The sequence below is a fragment of the Culex quinquefasciatus genome, chromosome 1, assembly GCF_015732765.1.
Source record: "Culex quinquefasciatus strain JHB chromosome 1, VPISU_Cqui_1.0_pri_paternal, whole genome shotgun sequence".
Taxonomy (NCBI): Eukaryota; Metazoa; Arthropoda; class Insecta; order Diptera; family Culicidae; genus Culex; species Culex quinquefasciatus.
Window position 1 is genome coordinate 70,147,268 of NC_051861.1, and position 23,445 is coordinate 70,170,712.

At 47.3% G+C, this 23,445-nt stretch overlaps 3 protein-coding genes and 3 long non-coding RNA genes across 7 annotated transcripts; 2 read left to right on the forward strand and 4 right to left on the reverse strand.

Moving 5' to 3' along the window:
- Positions 1-5,026: 5,026 nt before the first annotated feature.
- LOC6041905 (maestro heat-like repeat-containing protein family member 1) lies at positions 5,027-12,341 on the reverse strand. Of its 2 annotated transcripts, none has more exons than XM_038252594.1 (10): positions 11,963-12,341; positions 11,282-11,456; positions 9,943-11,220; positions 9,342-9,879; positions 7,344-8,756; positions 6,999-7,123; positions 5,729-6,923; positions 5,533-5,667; positions 5,366-5,468; positions 5,027-5,299 (listed from the first exon to the last, which is right to left on the reverse strand). In XM_038252594.1, exons 1-10 carry the CDS (start codon positions 12,024-12,026, stop codon positions 5,160-5,162), a joined length of 5,166 nt encoding a protein of 1,721 aa, XP_038108522.1. In that variant the 5' UTR covers positions 12,027-12,341; the 3' UTR covers positions 5,027-5,159. The 2 variants fall into 2 exon arrangements, with proteins under 2 accessions (XP_038108522.1, XP_038108531.1); XM_038252603.1 differs by lacking the exon at positions 11,963-12,341 and adding an exon at positions 11,579-11,753.
- A 1,042-nt stretch (positions 12,342-13,383) lies between these two features.
- On the forward strand, positions 13,384-14,456 carry LOC119765677. The gene is made up of 3 exons (XM_038250066.1): positions 13,384-13,616; positions 13,676-13,958; positions 14,019-14,456. Exons 2-3 carry the CDS (start codon positions 13,785-13,787, stop codon positions 14,214-14,216), a joined length of 372 nt encoding a protein of 123 aa, XP_038105994.1. The 5' UTR covers positions 13,384-13,616; positions 13,676-13,784; the 3' UTR covers positions 14,217-14,456.
- Positions 14,457-14,927: 471 nt separating this feature from the next.
- On the reverse strand, positions 14,928-15,554 carry LOC119765681. The gene is made up of 5 exons (XR_005276898.1): positions 15,392-15,554; positions 15,338-15,344; positions 15,203-15,270; positions 15,051-15,139; positions 14,928-14,992 (listed from the first exon to the last, which is right to left on the reverse strand). It is a non-coding gene; the product is annotated as an uncharacterized LOC119765681 (long non-coding RNA).
- Positions 15,555-15,560: 6 nt separating this feature from the next.
- LOC119770313 lies at positions 15,561-21,423 on the reverse strand. Its single transcript, XM_038264966.1, has 2 exons — positions 19,941-21,423; positions 15,561-19,897 (listed from the first exon to the last, which is right to left on the reverse strand). Exons 1-2 carry the CDS (start codon positions 21,421-21,423, stop codon positions 15,561-15,563), a joined length of 5,820 nt encoding a protein of 1,939 aa, XP_038120894.1.
- Positions 21,424-21,596: 173 nt separating this feature from the next.
- LOC119765682 lies at positions 21,597-21,930 on the reverse strand. Its single transcript, XR_005276899.1, has 3 exons — positions 21,876-21,930; positions 21,741-21,808; positions 21,597-21,676 (listed from the first exon to the last, which is right to left on the reverse strand). It is a non-coding gene; the product is annotated as an uncharacterized LOC119765682 (long non-coding RNA).
- On the forward strand, positions 21,673-21,922 carry LOC119765683. The gene is made up of 2 exons (XR_005276900.1): positions 21,673-21,815; positions 21,878-21,922. It is a non-coding gene; the product is annotated as an uncharacterized LOC119765683 (long non-coding RNA).
- Positions 21,931-23,445: the final 1,515 nt, after the last annotated feature.

Below are 23,445 nucleotides of genomic sequence, written 5' to 3' on the forward strand. Positions count from 1 at the left end.
AGGGCTCGACTGTGCACGTACGTCGCTTTAGTATGGCACTGTTATTCCGCTTCCTCCCCTTGTAGACGTTCCGAGATGTCCTGCCGCCTTCTTGACGCACGCCTTGGCCGCACCCGGTGCGGTTGCACACGTTTAAGGGAGGAACTCGTTGAACGTTGCGGGATTCGATCGATCTGGAGGGCCTTTGCACCAGCCGCACAGTTGACATAACCTCACACTCGGCGGTGTAGACTGACGCTGAAGATGGTGCCGCCGCCATTGCACTCTTGGGCAGCGCTGCGGTCGCGGGAAGACCATGTTGGCACTGCTCGGAACCTTGATTAATTACCTTCAGGCAACAGGCCATGACTTCATCGGAGGAGGGCACAAGATGACCGGCGAATGCGTAGCCGACGGGGTGATTTAAATGAACACCCGGATACTGGCTACTGCACGGTGTCTGCTTCCCGGAAGGTCCCAAGCCTACGGATGCGAGTCCGTACTTCGGCTGCTTCTGCATGGGGACCGACGGGGCACCGTTTGACGCTGTCAACGGCAGCTGCTGCAGGTTGACCGGGCGGACGGGACGTAGTGGCGGCGGCTCGATACTTCCAGGACCGACGGAAAAGGCACCGTCCATTGGTCGCTGCTCTGTGAGCACCTCGTGGCCACCACGCGGACCGAACTGCAATGGCCGCTTTGCCATCGCGATTCCTTGAGCCAGGTCCAGGGTGCAGCTCCTCCGCGCTTGTGATTTCCGGTGATGTAATCACTCCGCGAAAACTCACGCGTCGTCGCCACTTTTACGGCAGTTGGACAGGTGGCCGTGACCAGATGGTCATCGTAATAAAACTCGCCGTGAACGATTAAACAATAATTTATTATAAAAAAAAACTTGCCGGCTTGGCGGCACAACAGAGAATGGACGAGGATCACAAACAACATGTTAAAAGAAGACGGTATTGCCGTTCAAAAGCCAAACGACATGCGACACCTAGTGTTGAGTATCAGAACAGAGCGAAGAATGTTGATTGAAATTTCCGCCCTTTGAGGTTATGTATTCGAATTCTGTTTTGTTATTAATCTTCTCATTGAAAAGTGCCGGCGACAAAATTGGGCGAAAAGTTCACCGCCCGGAGATCGCGAGTTGGCGCGAGCGAATGAACACCGCGAAAAAGATTCGGGGTGCATTGGGGTTAAATGATCATTTTGTCATTCGGTTTAATTAAAAATAATTATGTTTTCGTAAATATCGCTACTTTGATGCGATGTAATTCATTTTACAGTAAATTAGGCATTGTTACATCAAATTTGACCTTTCAAACGCACTAGAATGGCCAAATTTTAAAACATCAATGTTTGCCAATTTGACCGTTTTACCCCCAATTCCCCTTGTAGAACAAAAGAAAAGTTCATCCGCGGTCTGTCAGCAGCGCGCTGTTTTGTTTGCTGGATCAACATTTGGAAATGTCAAACGTTGAAGGAAATCGCTCAAAAAATGGACATTAACCGATTTCAAATGTTATGGCCGCAAATGAAAGGTAAGGGTGGCTATTTTTTGATTCCGATCTGTAAAACTAGTTCTGGTGAGGTTCTGGGCACTGCGGCAATCGATTTAACAGGCGGGTTGTTTCCGGTTGCATTTGATTTGAAGAGAAGGTTTTCAATCCACCAGGGGCTTATTCGGGGCAACAGTTTCGGTAATCCGGAACTTCCGGTAAGTTTCATATTTGCAGTGTTTAGCATGAAAAACAAACTTAGACCAATCTTTCAAGTGTGCGCTCTTTTTGAGGAGGGTGCGCAAACCGAAGAAGAGCGCAACTCGGGGGAGCGTTATTTCGGGGTTTGTGCGCAAATCGAAGGAGCGTTATTGCAGGGGTTGGCGTAAAATAGGATTTTGTTATTAAATTTTATTTTGCAATTAAACGAAACATTTATATAAGGGGTCATCCACAAAACACTGATAATGAGCCATCCTCAAATCTGGGTATCCAAGAACTCCCGGATGTCATGGCCTAGATAGCTACCTGATCAACGGAGGTCTCGACGGAGGTCTATATGGGTGAATTAACCATCGGTATAGCTTCAGGTTGCTTCAGTGAACCACGATGGATTATTATGGGTCCTCCAGGAACTGATGATCCAAGGCTGTATATCATAGGTACTCACGATCTTGCTTTGCATTAGTGTGAGTGCATGACTCCGTGCCACTAAAACCAAAACAATAACAAACGAACAATGGACCGTGCCAGGAAAAGCAAAACATAAACAATGTCAGTGGCAGTGGAGTGAGAGAGTCAGAGATAACGATTTTGACAGCCGCACTACTACACACTCGCGAGTACCTTAGGTAGAAAGCCATGCTGATGATCTACCTAATCAACGGGGGTCTATAAGGGTGTATTAACCATTGTAACTATAATCTTTTGTAGACTAAAAAAAAGTTTTTAATTCAAACCTGATCATAACTTAAAACTTTGCCAATGGTTGGTATTCAGAAAATTTTGCGAAAACATTCACAGCACTTGTGTATAGACAGACACCATTTTGTATGAAGAATATGAGGCAATAGTGCACAATAACTATTTTGGCCATAAAAAAACATCAATGGACAAGGTTTCATACAAATCTGAAAATGCAATCAAAAGTCGATTTGCAATAACGAAAGGAATTAAATACTTTGTTGAATCCAAATTAACGCCTCATTTTTCTGTTTGTTTGTTGTTGTACAGGTTTGGTTTCAAATATTTCGTTTGATATGTTTCACACTAGCGTTCCCAGCTCTTTGAGGAAGGTGGGGCAATAATATGGACGTTTTGAAAAATACGTCATTTGTGGACACCCCCTGACCAAATTTAGAACAAATTTCTGAGGATGGTGGGGCAGTTTCCCCATGTTGCCCCACCCTGTGCACGCTAGTGATGTTTCAATTGGGTCCAAAGATGAAGCTTACATTTGTGATCTTATTGTTCACAACGATAAAGCTTATTTTTCTGAGTACAATGACACTTTGTACGACCGAGAAGGATTTAAAATCGATTTTAAATCAATTTAAAAAAAAAATCACAGCTCGTTCTAAGCGGAACTTAGTTGATTCATCAAAAAAATGTAGTCCTGTCCTATTTTTTGCATTTAAATGAAAAAAAAATGATCAAAAATGGGTTTTAATCTGTTTTTTACCGTTTAACATAACAATTGACTCAGGGCTTTAGGACCCTATTGTCTATATGGGTGAATTGATCATCGGTGTGGCTTCAGGTAGCTTCAGTGAACAACGATGGATACGTTGGGGTACGTTGTTATCGATCATCCAAGAATTCCAGGAAGTGATGACCTGATGATCTACCTGATCAACGCGAAACTATATGGGTATATCAACCATCGGTATCGCTTCAAGAAGCTTCAGTGGACCATGATGGACACTTTGCACCATGCTGGATTTTTATGGGTTTCCCAGGAACTCTCGGAAGTCAGGTAAATCATCAGGTCATAACTCCCGGGAGTTCCTGGAGGACCCATAATAATCCAACATGGCGAAGGGTATCCATCGTGGTTCACTAAAGCTATCTGAAGCTATACCGATGGTTAATTCACCCACATAGACCTCCGTCGAGACCTCCGTTGATCAGGTAGCTATCTAGGCCATGACATCCGGGAGTTCTTGGATACCCAGATTTGAGGATGGCCCATTATCAGTGTTTTGTGGATGACCCCTTATAAAAATGTTTCGTTTGATTGCAAAATAAAATTAAATAACAAAATCCTATTTTACGAAAAACCCCTGCAATAACGCTCCTTCGATTTGCGCACAAACCCCGAAATAACGCTCCCCCGAGTTGCGCTCTTCTTCGGTTTGCGCACCCTCCTCAAAAAGAGCGCACGCTTGAAAGATTGGTCTAAGTTTGTTTTTCATGCTAAACACTGCAAATATGAAACTTACCGGAAGTTCCGGATTACCGAAACTGTTGCCCCCGAATAAGCCCCTGGTGGATTGAAAAACCTTCTCCTCAAATCAAATGCAACCGGAAGCAACCCACCGGTAAAATCGATTGCCGCAGTGCCCAGAACCCTCACCAGAACTAGTTTTACAGATCGGAATCAAAAATTAGCCACCCTTACCTTTCATTTGCGGCCATAACATTTGAAATCGGTTAATTTCCATTTTTTGAGCGATTTCCTTCAACGTTTGACATTTCCAAATGTTGATCCAGCAAACAAAACAGCGCGCTGCTGACAGACCGCGGATGAACTTTTCTTTTGTTCTACAAGGGGAATTGGGGGTAAAACGGTCAAATTGGCAAACATTGATGTTTTAAAATTTGGCCATTCTAGTGCATTTGAAAGGTCAAATTTGATGTAACAATGCCTAATTTACTGTAAAAATGAATTACATCGCATCAAAGTAGCGATATTTACGAAAACATAATTATTTTTTAATTAAACCGAATGACAAAATGATCATTTAACCCCAATGCACCCCCGAATCTTTTTTCGCGGTGTTCATTCGCTCGCGCCAACTCGCGATCTCCGGGCGGTGAACTTTTCGCCCAATTTTGTCGCCGGCACTTTTCAATGAGAAGAGTAATAAATTCCAGCGTTCAAAACAACTTTTGAGCAAAAATTCGAGCTAATAACCTACTTTGTTAACTTTTGATGCTCTATCATTTTCAACAATATTATTTTTTACAAAATTTTTTTTTTTCATTTTTTTTATTGCGTAAATTTTTAGAGGGCAAAAAGTTTACACTCGTACCACTTGAATTTTTTTCTCAAAAGTTGTTCTAAGAGCTGTAAATGCAATTTTAAGTTTTCATTCCTATGTAACCGAACAGCGAAAATTTGAATCGTCATTCTTCGATGCTTTGCGCCATCTGTCGGAATTTTTGAGCTTTTTATCGCGAATAGAGCTTTATGACGTTTCGCGTACGCACACTAGCGCACCACAGCAGGACTGGGAACTTTATTTATTGCACTGTGGATGCTTGGAATCTTGTAGCTTTGGCCGACCTTTTCCCTTTATCTAACGATTGTAAAAAAAAACGTTTGCTTTGACTTGTTCTTCATTTTGCATTTAATAAACAGATATAAAATATTTGGTGCTAGGTTTTAAGCAAACAGTATCACGATCCCCCATAAACCACCTCAAACATCGAGCGAAGCAAAGCAGATTCTCAGTTTTTCTAGCATTCACCGTAGATGAAACCCAACGCTTCGGCCGCTTTTACCCTGACGCCACAATCCTCGTCCCTGAGCAGTTGAGCGATTTTGTGGCCAACCGTGTCGACAGGCGAACTCGTTCGACTCTGCATTCGGAGCAAACCTGCGAATTTGCGGTACAGAATGTTAGATACTGCGAGTAGAACTGAATTCAAAGGGATATTTTTACCAATCAACACCGCTGCATTTCCACGAATTTCCGCCCACTGGCTGCGCATAAACGGCAAACAGGCATCGATGAAATCGTTTACTGAATCCGGAAGTTCCTCTCCCTGCAAAAAAGACGATCAACATCAGCAAACCCAAAATGAACGCGAAATTGCAGTTCACACTCACAATAAGTTTGACAAAATCCTTGATGAAGGTTCCGTACTGCAGCTGTCCGTGCTCCAGTAGATGGTTCTGCGCCAACTGATTCGTCTTGGTAGTCTCCAGCAGGGCACAAACGTTCTTGAGCGTTATTTTGCAAGCCTGTGAAACGAGCAAATGCAGAGATCAGGACAAAGCTCGGAGAAAGCTTGCTTTTTTTTACCCTAGCAATCAGGAGATTTTCCTCGGACAAATGCAAAAGCAGTGAGCACAAATTGGCCTTCAGTTGTTCCAGCAGCGATTCCGAGGCCAGCCCATCATCCGATTCACTACCTTCAGTTTGCTGCGACTTCTGTGCATTGTTTGCCTTCTGGTGGCAAAGGTCACCAAACAGCAAAATCGCGCACTCGCGCAGCTCTGTGGAGACATTTTCAAAGAATGGCTTAATCCGGATGGCCAGCGACACCAGAAACATTTCAAACTTTTCCTGGGGCAGAGTCTGGACGATTTTCGACAGCCCCCGCATGCTCTCCAAGGGGATGTTAATGAAGCAGTCCTTGTTGTAGTCATCAATGCCCTTCATCAGAGCAGTCAGACACATTTCCGCGTACTTGTCAACGTCGTGATCGGTGAGACTGCACAAGTACGACATACCGCGAATGCTTAGGCCTCGCACCAACGGATTGGGATCGTTTAGGGAAGAGTTCAGGTGCAGCATGATTACCGATGAAATCTCCCCGCACGGCTTCAGCGGAACCAGATGCGAGTAGAAACCGGTCGATGCGATCCGCTGGCTGTCGTAGGGACTGCTCACGTACTTGCTGAGCGTCAGCACGATTTGCTTCATCGTTGTTGAGTTGATGCCTACTTCCGATGCAGTCGCGACCGCCAGTGGCGTTAGGATTTCAATAAAGCTGTTCAGATCGGTGCTGGAGCCAAGATCCGGGCACACGCTTAGAACGTTCGAGATCTGCTGCATGTCCAGCGTGTCAAGGAATGTCTTGTACGTGTCCAGCGCAATCTGGCACGGGTTCAGCTTGGAGTCCCGACTGGTGGCGCTCTTTGTACGCTTGGCATTCTTCGGGACAGCCACGTTCCCACTGCCCTCCTGAGAAACCACGTGGACACACGGTGGCTGCAAATTGATGTACGTGGCCAACGTCGACAGCATCATACAAAATATCTCCGTAAATCTTGCCTTTAACTCCTGCTTAATTTCCTGGCTTTTGAACAGTTCGGTTAAAACGCACACTATCGAAAACGGTTGCAAAGTCACGACCTTATGGGCGTCGTTGGGCTTGTCCTGGTGTTGCTGTTCGTACAGGCACGAAGTCGTTACAGTGCCTATAAAGTTGTCCAAAATAATTCCCGATAATTCTCCATCCCTCGCGACAGTTCTCCAGTAATCAACTACGTTACTGAAATTGAATAAAAACAAACAACACAAGTTTACCTTCGATTCATCGATAGATCAACCCAGATTCGCATCTTACTCTTCGAGGGGCAAGCTCTGGCCAAGAATTTCATTGCAAACAAGCTTTGGGTGGTGCTTGGTGATGGCCAGCATCGATTTTAGTACGCCGGATCGTGCCTTGGGAACGTCGCAGTTTTTGACCGCCTGCAATCAAAGAAATGGAGTTACACCAATACATCCTACAGATTTTCAAGGAAACAGATTGGCCAATGTTTGACAGATCCAACTTTTACGCTCAGCAAAACTAACAGTGTTGCAAGCGCAACACATACGTTGCCAGTGCCGATTTATTTTGCATCGACCAATCTGTTTCTCTCTACAATCTGTAATACATCCAGGGCAAAAAAAAATAGATAACGCTCACATGAAGACACTCCTTAATCAGCTCCGGAATCGCGTGATACATTTCGGCTCCCTTGACCTGCATGAAAAATTTCAGCACAACCGACGCCCCGATCGCGGAACTTTGCTCCGGATCGTTCAAACTGTACAGCAGACACTTGCTAAACTGAACGTACTGATAGTTGGACAGCCGTTGGGCAATGATGTTTGCCAGCTGACTCGCAATCCGATAAATGTCCTTCGGGTCGTCCGTTACGATTTCCTCGCGAATCGTGTCCAGCTCCTTGACCCACTCGACCCGGTTGTCGGCGATCGTGAGCGTCTCGTAGATGCAAGCAATTTCCAGAACTTTCTTCAACACTTCGATGGCAGTTTGACGCACGGTCGCGTTCGAGTCGATGCAGCGTGGGATGGTTTTCCCCAGCAGACTTCCGGTTTGGTTAAACTTTGAGGGAGCCTCACAGCCAATCTTCATCGATTTCATGTAAACGTCGAGGGTTTTGTTGTACACATGACCCGCGCAGATTCTCACCTCGTTGTTGCGATCCTTTAGCCAAATTTCCAGTATCGAGTTGATGTCGTCCAGACAGGCTGGAGAACCGTTTTGTTGTTCGAGAATGGCTTGGATGAAACTGTTCAGCTCTGGGAGCGACAAATTTAGATACTTTGCAAGGTAGCTGTTGCGATTGTCCTCTTCGATTGAGTTGAATTTGGTTTTGAGATTTTGAGCGGTGGTGAAAAAGTAAAAACAAGCCGTGTTCAGCAGTCCATTTACGTCGACATTTTCATCCTCCCGATTTAATTTGATGAGAGTCGTGGACAGTGTCAATATAAGCGGGAACATGGGCAAGTACTCATTCTGCGCATCGCACGTTATGTTCATACATATCTTGAGCAGCTCGTTTTTGTTTTTAAAGTTGTTCATATGGTCCTCTGGTAGTGCGTTGGGATTGTTCAGCAGAATCACGGCCAAATTCATAAACGTTTGAAGGATTAACTTTTTCAGAAACAGTTCCTTGTTGTCGAACTGGGCCGTTAGATAATTGATGACCGTTTCGTCAAACAGCTGTACGACCTTTTCTTGCGGAGCTCGTGTAACGACGTAGTTCAACGACTGAAGTACGAGCACCTTTGTTTTAAAATTTTCCGTTTCCTTGTTACTATCTTTAATGAAGTTTAAATTTGAGAAAAAGCTGCCGGATTTCTTCACACTCGAGTTTTCAATGACCAACGCAAGAAGCTTTCTCATCAGAATGTCCACGTGCGCCACCGAAACGTACCCCAGAGCTTGAGCATGATCCTGCAGGAGGGCTTCATAGGACTCGTTCGATGCGCTCTTTTCCAGCTTTTCCGCTTTTGCCAATCCGATGATGAGATCTACCTTGTTGGCGACCAGATGTTCATCCGGCGAATGGGACAAAAACATTCCAAGTACCTATAAATAATATAATACTGATATCTGGAGTTTTTTTTTAAAGGTCCAATAAACCAAATTTTCAGTTTTTGTTTTTTGGGTGTTTTTTAATACCCCCAACTCAAGGCGGTTTCAAAAACACTCAAAAAGCAAAAATTAGAAATTTGGTTTATTGAACCTTTTCAAAAAAAAAAAAAAAAAAACTCCGGATATGTTCCGGTTGACCATCCCTCTCAGGCGCGGTGGTTCTGAGATTTAAAAAACAGTCCATGTGGTTTACCGATGGTCTAATTATCTCAACTGGCAATGCACACCCCTGTGCAACAGCACGAATCAGACGGCCATGAGACGATTTAGTTTGGAGTTTAGTTTCGATGTGTTTTCTTTTCTCCTCGATTCTGCGTCGTCAGACCAGTCCAAGTTCCACCAGAACTAACAGCATTTATATGTGGGTGACTTTCGTCAAAACCGAACCAGAAATGAGTAAATGAAGCATCAGATGCACCCAGATCTAAGTGAAACTCACTTCATTCTAACGGATGCGCCGTTTACTTGTTGAGGGAGTTGATAATCACGAAAACTGATTGAAAATTCTTATTATTTTACCTTAATGAGCATGCGCTTCTCTCGATCTAACATCGGAATGCGGAATTCCATCGACGGTTGGTTTGTTCCCGGTGCAATCGGCTGATAAAGCGGAAATTGCTGGTAAATTTCCGCAATAACGCTCTCCACAAACTTGTTCTTGTTCTCGTCGATATCTCTGATGGTCGCCTGAATAAACTCAAACAGTAAAGCATCGTACCGTTTCTGATTTATGGTGCCCAGCTCTTGCACAATCTCTCCCAGCTTCTCGTTCCAGAGCGGTACCAGCAGGCGGCTTTTGTACAAATACGGCGAATAGCTCTTCAAAAATGCCAGCACGTTTTGAACGCGCGTCGTTTCGTCGAAATTGCCCAGCAGTGCGAGCGATCGGACGAACACCGACAGTGGGTTTGGCGGGCGGACCTCTTCGATGCTGGGTTCGTTCTCATCGAACGGATTACGACCATCTGGATGACTGCTGACGCCAATCTCCGGACTCTTGGCCAACAGATTGGCTAAACACTTGCTAATCGTACTGCTGATGTCGGTGAATTCAAGCCTGTGGAATAATGAGATGAAAAGTTACTTTAATTTCAAATGGACAAGACTCATTTGCTGTCACCTAAGGAAATTTTGCAGTAATTCTATCCTTAGAATGTCGTCCATGGTGCCGATGGTTGAGGACAGTATGAAAAGGGTGTTGTTGCACGCCTTCACAAATTCCAGATATTCTTCGTTGCTGCCATACTCGGTATTGAACTTGGACTGTCGACAGCTTCCTCGTATCAAAAATATTACAAATTCCCGCTCGTGCACAAAATTTCGCTGCATAAAGGCGACGACCGTCTTAAGCAGAATCATTTTTAACTTTATTGATCGCTCCGTGACCAGCATCGATTTCAAAATCGAACAAATTTCGGACTGTTTTTCAACGATGATTGTCTCCGACGTGTTGGTTAGATGTGTCAACACCAGTAGCGATTTTATTCGCTCTCGCTCGTTGTTACTGCGTAAATGTATCAAAAGGATCTCTACGATTTTTTCGCCAAAGTCATTAGCCATCAAGTCGAAGCAGCGCAGCACTTCGTAGTGTCCCTTGACCGTTTGTGGCTTCTCGTAGTCCGGGTTGACACAGACCAGATCAAAAAGAGTCGCAATTATAGTGTCAGAAACTCCCGACAAAAGTGACGCATTCAGGGTGAGGACAGTTTTGATGATTGATGCTAAATATTGCGTTACGACACTCCGATCAATGCTACGACGGTACAGGGCGAGTGTGGCCGGGATAACTTTTAGCAAACCATCGTTCAATTTGTCCATTGGAAGCAAGGGATACAGAAAGGACAGAGCGTTCAACACTTCATACGCCAATTTGGGCTCGCGAGACGACAACCATTGGCTCTGGAACAGATCGTAACAAATGCCCACCTCGTCCGAAATGTCATAAGTTAAACCAGTTTTCATTGGAGTTTCTTCGTTTGGATTAAGACGGAGGTGTTCTTTGTACTCGCAGAAAGCTTCCCCGAAGCGACCGATGGCAAAGGCGTAAGATTGTCTCAGGTGGTCCTGTTTGATCGAGGAAAGTGTTGGCAGAATAAAGCCAAGTAATGGTTTAATCAAAGAAATCGAGTCCATAACATTGGCCGTAGCTAATGAACCCATTGTGTAGGGAACCATAAAATGGGCCACCTGGTGCTTCTCGACATGTTTCGCGAGTGCGTCCATCACCTCTTTGCAGTACCGCCTGCCTACGGATACTAGAATCTCCCGACACGGCACCTGAATCGTTGTTTGCTGATCCGGACAACGCGTTATCTCGTTGACACTGTACTCCACACACTTGGACGCGGTCCCGTGGCTGATCTTATCCATCAAGTTGACCACAACATGTTCGATGACCCTGCCAAAAGAAGCACGTTTCAAGCGAATTGTGTCCGCAGAACATTTACCCGACGGCCTACCTCAGAATGATCGATGCCTGCGTTTCGCCCAGCTTCTGGTGCTTCTTCCGATACTCGCAAAACACTTCTATGATTTCATCGTAACGCTTCTTCGCAATCCTAATCAGTGCTGCCTCCGTTGTATTGCGTAGTTGCTCATCTCCGCTTAGGCTGTCCAACAGACTTTTGACGATTTCTACAAGTTTTCGATGATAAAAAAGAAGGGTAGTTAATTTAAAATTTATTTTTGATTAATGTTTTGACATATTGATCAAATCTGAATGGTTTGACATATTGCTCTTTTCATGATAAACTCACGGTTAGCTTTCATTTCATGTAAAAATCACACTTTTTTCTCAAAGAAATTTCTCCTGCTGCTAGCAATAAGGCCCGATTCCAGTGCACTCATGCGAGAAATATCGATTCACGTCACGAAAGTAATATCGGTTTCGGAAATTTGATATCTTCTCTTCTATGGCAAACAACAACAAAAAATCGATACACTTAAAAGAACGCGACTAGCTGCACAAATTTCAAATAGAGAACTGAAAAAAGGCGACCAAATTCTATGCATACAACTTGGACATAATCTTTCCAATTATAAAAAAAAAAAACAGAATAAAAAACTCGCTGATAAGAACAGCGTTCGTGGTGCGTGTAATCATTCGGAATGTAAAGGGAAATAAAAACAATATTACTCACCGATTAAGTGCTGGTCCTGCCGGACGGACGGGTTCGATTTTCGTTCCTCTCCGGATACATCCATAACTATAGTTAATGCAATGTATTTTTTCTGTTTAAATGTTTTGTTCGACAATAAATTTTAAAAATTGCGTTTTAAAGATAATGAACCAAGGTAAAGCTTAACATAACATTTGATATCATAAAACAAACTGTTACCACAATCAAAACTTGATTTTTCTACAACTATAATGATTTTCGTTAATTGAAATTGTTTCTTTTCGCAAATATGAATTTTAAAGTCAATGAAAATTTGATGAACCAGTCATCTTTTTTTCAAAACACGAATAAAATTTGTCATCCAAATTATTTAGTGTCAAACTTGGAATGATGAAAAACTGAGTCCCAGATGAAAAATAAACACAAACACGCAGAACCAAAAAGGCTCAAGAACTATTAAACACTCAAAGTCAAAAGTACCTACACTCAAAGTAAAAAGTATCCATTTTTCAAGTTCACCCGTCGTCACCCTTTAAAAGGGTATCGAAAATGTATACTGAATTTGACATACCCTTTTGAAAGGGTGACGCCGGGTGAACTTTAAAAAAGGATAGAAAGTATCCTTTTTGAGGATTGAAAGTACCCTTTTGAGGGATACTTCTGGCTTTGAGTGTATAGAGTTATTTACGTGCGCATGTACGTGTACGTACGTACACGAAAAAAAGTGAGGTTAAATTTTGTCCGGCCAGCAAAATCAAATGGTGCGCTAGTGTGTGTACGCGAAACGTCATAAAGCTCTATACCCCGTTAAGCGGTATACGCACTTCGGAAGGAATCGGTCAAGAAAAAAATTAAATGGACAGCAGCGGCAGCGCAAGCAAGTCAGAGAGGGTGAAGAAAAGCCCCAAGAAAACGCTCCCTCTCCCTTGTTCTGCTGTTCGTAAAGCTGTTTCTTGACCCCTTTCCTTCCGATCTGCATACTAGCCTTTAAAAAGGTTCTATAGAGCTTTATGACGTTTCGCGTACGCACACTAGCGCACCATCTGATTTTGCTGGCCGGACAAAATTTAACCTCAATCTTTTTTGTGTACGTACACGCAATACATGCGCACGTAGGAACCTCTATAGAGTTATCTACGTGCGCATGTATTGCGTATACGTACACGAAAAAGATTGAGGTTAAATTTTGTACCCGCCAGCAAAACAAATGGTGTGCAAGTGTGCACACAAAAAAATATTACGGTAATGACAAAAGTAACTTACTTTTGAATTAAAAAGTTGTTAAAATTTGCTACATTGAAAGTTTTTTTTCTTGTTTTGAAAATGAAAACTTTTACTGCTACAGTTTTTGAAAATCTCATTGCTCACTGATTTAAAAGTTTTTACTTTTAATTCGACTGTAAAATTTCTTTCATTTTGACGTTCTCGTGTAACCGTGTACGCCTAAGTCGCAAATGTAAACAAACACTTTGGTGGGTCCGTTGGTGCAGGTGAGTCTAGGACGCAAAGCAAAGCCGATCGCGTCAGCAGCTAGGAATCGGACGCGGAAACCTTCGTGAGTCAAACAGCAGCAGCGGAACGCCTTCGAAGGAGGGTGGTGCGGGTACGGGACGAGGTCGAGTGCTCGAAAAGGACAGGGGCTGCAGGAACTGCAGCTGTTCCACGGCCGGAATGCGTAAGAAGGAAGGTTGGGTGTTTTGTGGGGTTTGTGATTGATTTTGTTTGTTTTTGTAGGATGAGAGGTAGGAATGTGGATTCGCACCGGTTGTATTGGGTGGTGGTGGCCAGGGATTGGTGGTTGAAGTTCAATTCGCGTGAGGACTGAGGCGAGATCATCGAGGAGATGGTGCTGCCGAAGCGTTGCGTGAACAAGGAGATTGCGCTGAAGAAGATTAACTTCCGGTTTTTGGACAAGTACGCGAAAGTTTATTTTCACGATGGGCCTCCGACGAAAAGTTACATAATCGGAGGTGGTCAGCGCAGATGTTGCACTCGGTGCCGGCGTTTTACAGCACCGGTGAGTATTGAGAATGTGTGCAGTGGCTAGCCAACTTCACTTACTTTCCATCTCTTTTAGCAATATCCCGCCCACAAACACTCACGTCGCGATCTGGACAGTGAGCCAAAAAAAATCTGTGTCATTCTCGAAGTAGGATTACGTGCTCAAAATCGAACTCCGTTCCGAGGGCCTCATCAACTCCATGTTCCGGATGCGCTTCCAGGATCGGGAACTCCCCGAATCAATGGCCAACTCCTCCAAGACTGTCCTGATTGAGGCTGGAAACGTGACCATCGTGTTACACTGCTGTCGCGCGTCGAAGCCTCCATCCGGAACCGTCCAGCCTGGGGTATTCGGAAGTGACCGGTGGCGTACCGTATGAAGCAGATGCTAGTGGAGAAGCGTTAAATACAAAAAAAAGTTCAAGATGGTATGTCAGAGACATAACCGAAAGACATAGGACCAAACAATTTGAATGTGTTGTTGGATTGTTAGTGAAATCTGGAATAAGATTATTTTATTTTGTTTCATAGATTTGTCGGCAAAATTGTCATAAATGTTCTCCCAAGGTGAACCTTCCATGAGGGCACCGGCAACTCCAGGTTGTGGCCACTACTGTCGAAATGGCCATTATTATGTTCAGTATCAAAAACCATGAATTTTGATACCCATATTGCCACAATTAGTATGGTTATGTAAAAGTTCCCCCGGGCCCCGGGGGAACCTTCTTTGAGGGCACCGGCCACTCCAGGTTGTGGCCACTACTGTCGAAATGGCCATTATTATGTTCAGTATCAAAAAGCATGAATTTTGATACCCATATTACCACAACTCGTATGGTTCTGTAAATGTCCCCCCAAGCCCCGGGGGAACCTTCTTTGAGGGTACCGGCAACTCCAGGTTGTGGTCAATACTGTCGAAATGGCCGTTGTTATGTTCAGTATAAAAAACCATGAATTTTGATACCCATATTGCCACAACTCGTATTGTTCGGGTGGTCGGTAAATAAAACCCCAACTTTTTGTTCAGCAGCTCTTCGAGCAGCTACAAAACTGCAAGTAAGTATTTATTTTAGTTTTTAAGTTTACATTTTTTGTTCCTTTAACTTACTTAATTGGTCTCCTTTCCTACGTTAACTTTTCCTCTTTCCTTCACAACTCCTCCACTTCCTCTTCCTTTCCCTCCTTCTTGCACTCTTCCTGTTTTTAGAAGGTGTAATTTATTAATTAACTATTTTCTTCTTTATTTTCAGGTTTACTCACGGATCACCAAAGTACAGTTTCGCCCCAACTGACGGTACAACGGCAGAGCAGCTCGCTGGACTTCTTCGCTGTTGGGTAAGTAGCTGGTGTTTAATTCATCTTTAACTGCACTAATTTTCTTTTCTTTTTACTTACAGGTTTCCTACGTAGCACAGTTTCAATAAATTTAATAATCAACTATCGCACTACTTTTTTTCCTCAACAAATCCGCAAAAATCTCCTCCGAAAACTCGTTCCACGTCCGTACTATGCTTGGTGAAAATGGTGAACGAACCGCGCGCGTGTTTACGCTGGTGGCCACACACACACTTTTTCCGTCCTCTTTGCGCGCGTTGACAGCTGTGACGGTATCGGCTGATTACACCGCCGGCGTTGCACCGTCGGCCAGTGTGCCCATCCCAGCGGTAGCAACACCCCAGCCCGTAAGATCCGTCGGGCCTTCCGGCACGTCGGACTTACCGTCTCTGATCTCCAACACCGCTAAATTAATCACTGCTCTCCTGTTGACCTTCCCGTCTGCTGTCCTCACGTCCGCTTGCCGAACGCGTCCGTCCGACCCGCTGAACACCTCGACCACTCGACCTCGTACCCAGCTCTTCCGGTTCTTGCCGTCGACCACAAACACCAGGTCACCCGCTTCGAGGGGCTTGCGATCCTCGAACCACTTTGGACGCCGGTTCAGCGAGGGCAGGTACTCCTTCGACCACCGCTCCCACATCTTGCCCGCCAGCTGCTGGCTTCGCTTGTACACGTCTCGTAGTGCTGCAGCGGTGTCCACCGTCTCGTCCAGCTTGAGGTCCGCGCTCGTTACCGTCCCGCGCAGGAAATGGTTTGGCGTGATGGCTTCTTCTTCAGCGGACTCTTGAGGGACGTACGTCAAAGGCCGAGTGTTGATCATGTCTTCGGCCTCCGCCAAAGATGTGGAGAGAATTTCGTCGGTCAGCTTTCGTCCGTCGTCGAGTGCGCACAACGCCTCCTTCACCGATCGCACCATCCGTTCCCAGGCCCCGCCCATGTGGGGCGTCCCAGGTGGGATAAAGGACCATGCAGTGGTCGCCGACGTCATCTGCTCCGCGCACTCCTTGTTGATCGCCTTCGTCATCGCCGCGTCCGCTCCCCGAAAGCACGTAGCATTGTCGGAGAACACTTTCTCGGGAACGCCTCGCTTGCACGCGAACCTCCGGAGGGCCATCAGGCACGATTGCGTGGTGAGGCTATGGACCACTTCGAGATGCACCGCCCTGACCGCTAGACACGTGAAGACGGCGATCCAGCGCTTCTCTCTGCGGCGACCCACCGTGACTTCGACCGGTCCCAGGTAATCGACGCCCACCGCGCTGAACGGTCGCATGGTTGCTGCAGTGCGTTCGACCGGAAGCGGCGCCATTGTTGGGACGAACGGCACGCAACGGTTCACCTTGCACCACACACACTCCTTGACCACCTCCAGGATCGCGGCCCGTGCGTTCGGAATCCAGAACTTCTGACGCAGCTCGTTGAACACGGTCTCCCGATTCGCGTGACCGTACTTCTCGTGGTAGTGCTGGATGATCTTCTTGGTGACGGCGTGTTTTCGACCCAGGATGATCGGGAATCGCTTGTCGAACGGGATCGATTCGTTCTTCTCCAGCCTTCCACGAACGCGCAGAACACCATCCTCGTCGAGCACCGGCAGCAGCTTGTAGAGCGGACTCGACCGCTCGATCTTCTCCGGCAACTCACCCTGTTTCAGCTGTAGGTTCTTTGTCAGCACGCTCATCTCATCAGGGAAGCTCTCGAACTGCGCTTGCTTCCACAGAATCCTCTCGGCCTTCTGCAGCTCGTCTTGTTGCAGCGGTTGAACATCCGTCTCGTGCTGCGCTTTGACCAGCTTGGCTAGGCGACTCGTGGCCTTTGCAGTCAGTACTGGACGGCCGTCCTTTTTGCGACGACAATTTTCGATGAAGCGTACCGCCGTTGCAGTCACCCTCACCAGCTTTGCCCACGTCGAGACCGCTTCTACGTTGAATGTCCTGTGGAACAGTACCACGCCTCGTGCGTCTTCGTTCGTCTCCTCGATCTGCTCAGGCGGTGAGACGAGGTTATCCTGCTCGAACAGTATCGCCGGACCGTTCCGCCATTCCGAGTCGTTCTGCAGTGGCGGTCCAGGTCCCCACTTCGTGAGAACGTCCGCGATGTTCTTCTTGGAAGGCACCCATCTCCAATCGTCCAGTCTCGTCAGCTCCAGAATCTCCCCGACCCGAAAGGCGACGAACTGCTTGTACTTGTAGGGATCTGCGCGCAGCCACGCAAGGACGGTCCTCGAGTCGGTCCAGAAAACGGTATGGTCGATCTGCAGCGTGTGAGTTCCGAGGATCTGCTGGCTCATGCGCGCTCCCATGCACGCCGCCATCAACTCCAGTCGTGGAATTGATTGTCGTTTCAGCGGTGCCACCTTCGATCGCGCCATGACGAGACTGCAGTGAACTTGGCCGTCAATGACCGCGCGTAGGTACGCCGCACAACCGTAGGCCAGCTCGCTCGCGTCGCTGAAGATGTGCAGCTCGAGACTCTCGATCGACGAGGACATCGCATCGCCGAAGTAGCTCCGGGGAAACCGCAGCGCTTCGACTTCCGGCAGCAGTGCCGTCCACCGCTTCCACAGAATCCAGGCTTCGTCGTCAATGTCTTGGTCCCATCTGCAGCCGGTTCGCCACAAATGTTGGATGATGATCTTCCCGTGGATTGTGAACGGCGACAGCAGGCCGAGCGGATCGAAAAATCCCATTACGCAGCTCAGTACGATCCGTTTGGTTGGCCTTTTCCCCTCTTTCAGGTACTTCATCAGTTCTTCGCGGTGCATCACGGCGAAGGCGAATTCGTCCAGCTCCGGGTCCCACCGCACGCCGAGTACGCGTTCGCTGGGTGTTTGCTTGTCCTGATTCAGCAGCACAGGACTCATCGGCTTCTCTTCGCCCAGAGCAGTCAGCACTTCCGGCGAGTTGGACACCCAGTTGCGGATCTCGAAACCACCTTGTTTGTGGACGTGGCTCACCTGCTTCGCTCGCTTGACAGCTTCCTCGACGGTGTCGACGCTGTCAAAATAGTCATCGACGTAGTGTCGATTGATGATCGCAGCCACGGCGTCCGGATACTGACCGGCATGCTCTTCCGCATTGCGGTTCTTGACGTACTGCGCCGACGCCGGCGAACTCTTCGACCCGAATGTAGCGACGTCCATCACGTACACTTTCGGCTCTTCGTTGATATTGTCCCGGAAGAGGAAGCGTTGAGCTTGCTTGTCCCCGGAGATAATCTTCAGCTGGTGGTACATCTCGCGGATGTCCCCGCCGAAGGCAACTCGTCGTTCGCGGAACCCACAGATCACTGACACCAGTGGCACGAGCAGATCTGGTCCCTTCACCAGCATCGAGTTGAGAGAGACTCCACCAATCGTCGCCGCCGCATCCCAAACCAGCCGAACTTTCCCCGGCTTCTTCGGGTTCACCACCACGTTGAGCGGCAAGTAGAACGCTTTGTTGTTATCGGTTTCGTTCAGTTCCTCCGCGGTGGCTTCGTGCGCGTATCCCTTGGCCTGGTAGTCCAGAATCTGCTTCTTGACGTTGTTGTACAATTCCGGCGAACGCTCAAGTTTCTTCTCCAGCTGCTTCATCCGCTTCACAGCCATCGGGTAGCTGTTCGGGAACTTGACGTCGTCGGTCTTCCACAGCAGTCCGGTCTCGAAGCGGTCACCCACGCGACGCGTAGTTTCCTCCATGATCTTCCTCGCCCGCTGATCCTCGACCGACTCCCGCTGCACAGTCACCACCGCTTCTTCCAGCGAATAGTGGCTTTTGAGAAGATCGTGCAGCTCCTCGTTCGTCACTTCTTGGTGGCATCCGAGGAAACAGCTCGCGCCCGCCGACTCTGCATCCCGCGGTCCGTAGACCGTCCAGCCGAGCTTGCACCGGACTGCCACCGGATCGACAATCGTGCCGACCTTCGTTTCCAGCGGTGCGAACGAATGAATGTTATTCAACCCGATCAGCATTCCTGGCCGACCGTCGTACGAATCCATCGGAATCCCGCGCAAGTGATCGTAGTGTGACGAAACTTCAGCAGCATTTAGTGTTTGGCGTGGCAACATCAGCTTGTCCACCGTACGCACAGATTGCAGCAGCAGCTTCTCGCCATTCGTCCCGTTGATCGCCGACGCCCAAATATTTGTCCGCCTCGAATGTTGTTCCACTCGTGTGACGTTGGCCGTCCACTTGATGGTGAGCTTCTCCTTCGTCCCCAACAGCCCCAAACGGTCGGCTAGACCACTTTCGATCAGGGTGAGGGACGAACCCTCGTCGAGGAAAGCGAGCACGATCATTGATCTCTCACCGCAGTAGACTTTTACCGGGAGCATCCGGAACAGCACGGGACTCGTGGACGTAATGTGTGCGTTCATGCCGACTGCCCTGGTCTCCGGATGAAGCAAAGCATTGTGCGGCTCGCGACACTCTCCGACGTTGCAGCGAAGTTTGAGCTTGCATTGGCCGCCGTGGTCATTCAGGCAGCGTTGGCAAAGCTTCCACTTCGTCGCCATCTTCGCTCGATCTTCGTAGGGCAGCTTCTTGAAGTCCTCGCAGTTCCACAGCCGATGGTCCGTGCACTGGCACGCCTTGCACGGCCTTTGCTGTTTCTGCTCTCGCCGCTCTGTAGATTCCTCTGCAACGCTATGGTTGAACAGTGCGGCTTTCTTTGTTTCGGCTTCGGCCGCTCGATCCCGACGCTGCTCTGACGTCCGGTTTGTAGTCTAGGTTGACCGTCGCCTCGCACGCGTCCTCGACGATCTTCGAGAGAAAGTTGGTGAGCGTACGCAGATTCACCTCGCGCTTCTTGCGCTTGTAGTGCACCCAACTCCTCTTCTCCCCGTCCGGGAGCTTGTCGACGAGTTCCTGGATCAAGATCGGATTGACCAGATGCGCCGTTAGTTCTGCGGCTTCGATGTGTTCGCACAATTGTTCCACTGCATTGCCGAACGGGATGAACGATCCCAACTTGTCCGCTCTCGGCGGCTCCAGCTTGCGCACTCGTTGCAGGTGGCTTTGCAGCAGCACTTCTGGGCGGCCGTAGATCTGGCGAAGCTTGGCGATCACACGCGGAACCGACTTGGGCAGAATGAGCTGGCCACGCACCTCCTCGAGCGCTCTGCCTTTCAGGCAGTCCTGTAGTCGCACGAGATTTTCCACGTCCGTGTACCCGCAGGCTTCGTTTGACGCTTGGTAGGCCGCGAAGAACAATGGCCACTCTTCTGGCTTGCCGTGGAAGTCTGGCAGCTTCCTTGTCAGCCCTTGTCGTGCAGCTCGCTGGGCCTTCGTTGGACCCGATCCGTGCAGCCCCAGCCCGTCTGGCTTGGACACATCAACTTTGGTCGACTTTGCCGTTTTTCCGCTCTTTCCGTCACCGTTGGCGTCGGTCGAGACGCTGGACGCCGACGAACTATCCGACGAGGACTCCGGTTTCTTAGACGACTTTGTCGAACCCGGATTGCTTCCAGGAGTTCCCGGATTGGTCCCAGGATTATCCGGAATGTCTCCAGGTTTCGCCGGATCGACCTCAGGATCTTCGCGGCCGTCGTGTTTAGCGACGTTTCCTTCAGTCAGCGGTTTGACTTCGGGGTTTCTTAGCGGAGTACTACTGTTTTTCAGCAGCTTGTCGATGGAGGCGCTTTTGTCCCGGAACGTTGTTTCCAGCTGTTGGATCCGCTTCAGGTGCTCCTCCTTCTTCACCATCTCCGCCGCTAGATCGGCCTCGCGCCGCTTGAAGTCCCTCTCGCGAAGTTCCTCAGCCCTTTTGGCTTCCTTCTCGCGGAGCTCTTCGTCGATCTTCATCTGACGCTCCTGAAGATAAGCAGCCAGTTCAAACTCCTTCTCCTTCAGGACTCGCGTCATCTCCTGTTCCGCTTCCGCACGCTTCCGAGTTTCTTCCAAAGCATCCAGCTTCTCTTGCAACTCGGGGGGCACTGGGAGCGGTACCTCAACAGACTTCTTAGTCTTTTTCTTCTTCTGGCAGTCCTTGTCCGGACAGTACCATTTCTTCCCCGACTTCTTATCAGCCGGATTGAAGTTGACGCACCGAGCATGGAACCACAGCTTGCAGCAATCGCAGCCCACCATCACCTCATCCTCGGTCGACACCTCTTTGCAGGTTGAGCAGGGAGTCTTTGTGAATTCCGGATTTTCGTCAGCCATCGTGGGAGAGGAATACCGAACCCGCAATTAATTTTGTAGTTTGTTCGGGTGGTCGGTAAATAAAACCCCAACTTTTTGTTCAGCAGCTCTTCGAGCAGCTACAAAACTGCAAGTAAGTATTTATTTTAGTTTTTAAGTTTACATTTTTTGTTCCTTTAACTTACTTAATTGGTCTCCTTTCCTACGTTAACTTTTCCTCTTTCCTTCACAACTCCTCCACTTCCTCTTCCTTTCCCTCCTTCTTGCACTCTTCCTGTTTTTAGAAGGTGTAATTTATTAATTAACTATTTTTCTTCTTTATTTTCAGGTTTACTCACGGATCACCAAAGTACAGTTTCGCCCCAACTGACGGTACAACGGCAGAGCAGCTCGCTGGACTTCTTCGCTGTTGGGTAAGTAGCTGGTGTTTAATTCATCTTTAACTGCACTAATTTTCTTTTCTTTTTACTTACAGGTTTCCTACGTAGCACAGTTTCAATAAATTTAATAATCAACTATCGCACTACTTTTTCCTCAACAAATCCGCAAAATCTCCTCCGAAAACTCGTTCCACGTCCGTACTATGCTTGGTGAAAATGGTGAACGAACCGCGCGCGTGTTTACGCTGGTGGCCACACACACACTTTTTCCGTCCTCTTTGCGCGCGTTGACAGCTGTGACGGTATCGGCTGATTACACCGCCGGCGTTGCACCGTCGGCCAGTGTGCCCATCCCAGCGGTAGCAACACGTATGGTTCTGTAAAAGTTCCCCCGGGCCCCGGGGGAACCTTCTTTGAGGGTACCGGCCACTCCAGGTTGTGGCCAATACTGTCGAAATGGCCATTATTATGTTCAGTATAAAAAACCATGAATTTTGATACCCATATTGCCACAACTCGTATGGTTCTATATATGTTCCCCCAGGCCCCGGGGGAACCTACTTCGAGGGCACCGGCCACTCCAAGTTTTTTCCACCACCACGCAGAAAAATAAGGCATATTTGAATCAACAAAACGTTTTGTTGATTTAAAAATCATGATTTTTGTTGACTCAACGCTAAACGTCAAAGCAGCTTTTTCAAAACAACAAAAGAATTTTGTTGAATTGAGAAAATCAAGGTTTGTTTCAACGCAAAATCGGCGTTGATTATATTCAACAAAAATTTTGTTGATTCAAACCTCGTACAGGCTGATTCTACAAAACATTTTTCTGCGTGACCAATTCGACATTTTTCATGAGAACCGCCGCATCAAAGAGGCTTCAACGCGGTCCGCTTCACTCCTTCTGCTGCTGGTGGTTCTTCCTTCTGGTTGCTGGTCCTCTTCTTCTATTGGCCGCTGCTGCTGCTGCTGCTCCGCGCCGGCCCGACGTGCACAGTTCGAGTGCTCGTTTCAAAGTGACTTGCTTTTGCGAAATTTTCTGCTTAAATAGCGGCAGAGCCGGAGAACGGCACAAAAGGGGCGCGGTCTCGAATGCATACGCTCGCTCTGATTGGTCATCTGTCCGATTTGTACTGAAAAATTACTCATTTTGATTGCATGTTTTAAGTGCTTTAACTATGTTTAGTCAAACTATCTATGTAGTTATACGAAAGCTGAAGTCTTCCTCTTTCGATTGGTGGTCCAACCGTCTGGATTGATTCACAGGGAAAAAAGATATAAGCGTTCAAAATATCCCCTTTTTTTAACGCTTAAAAGTGACGCTTTGGATCGAATTTCTGAACTGGCCCCCCAATATAGTAAGTAGAGACGGTAGAGACATAGTCCTATGTCAAAAAAAAATGAAAAGACAATTTTTTTCGATGTTATTGTTTGATCAACTATGGTCCCCTTGGAACGAGCTGTCAAGTACACTCAGAAAAAAGTACTGGCGAAATCCATAAGAACGTCTTATGACCATTCGACATCAGGATTTTATTCGAATGTCATAAGATTTTCTTATGTCTGGGAGGGGAAATTTGACAAAGCCGTTACTTAAGATTTCCATCGAGCTATCTTATGATATTGGTACGAAGATTTTTATGACTTCAACAATTATTTTATT

Excerpts from the sequence above, each read along its gene's own strand:
- LOC6041905 (XM_038252594.1), bottom strand. The coding sequence starts at position 12,026 with ATGGATGTATCCGGAGAGGAACGAAAATCGAACCCGTCCGTCCGGCAG. Across the intron at positions 5,668-5,728 it reads AAAATCTCCTGATTGCTAGG|GCTTGCAAAATAACGCTCAA; the intron begins GTAAAAAAAAGC and ends CTCGTTTCACAG. Across the intron at positions 5,300-5,365 it reads AAATGCAGCGGTGTTGATTG|GTTTGCTCCGAATGCAGAGT; the intron begins GTAAAAATATCC and ends GCAAATTCGCAG.
- LOC119765677 (XM_038250066.1), top strand. The coding sequence starts at position 13,785 with ATGGTGCTGCCGAAGCGTTGCGTGAACAAGGAGATTGCGCTGAAGAAG. Across the intron at positions 13,959-14,018 it reads GCCGGCGTTTTACAGCACCG|CAATATCCCGCCCACAAACA; the intron begins GTGAGTATTGAG and ends CATCTCTTTTAG.
- LOC119770313 (XM_038264966.1), bottom strand. The coding sequence starts at position 21,423 with ATGGCTGACGAAAATCCGGAATTCACAAAGACTCCCTGCTCAACCTGC. Across the intron at positions 19,898-19,940 it reads GTCGGGATCGAGCGGCCGAA|AGGAATCTACAGAGCGGCGA; the intron begins GCCGAAACAAAG and ends ATAGCGTTGCAG.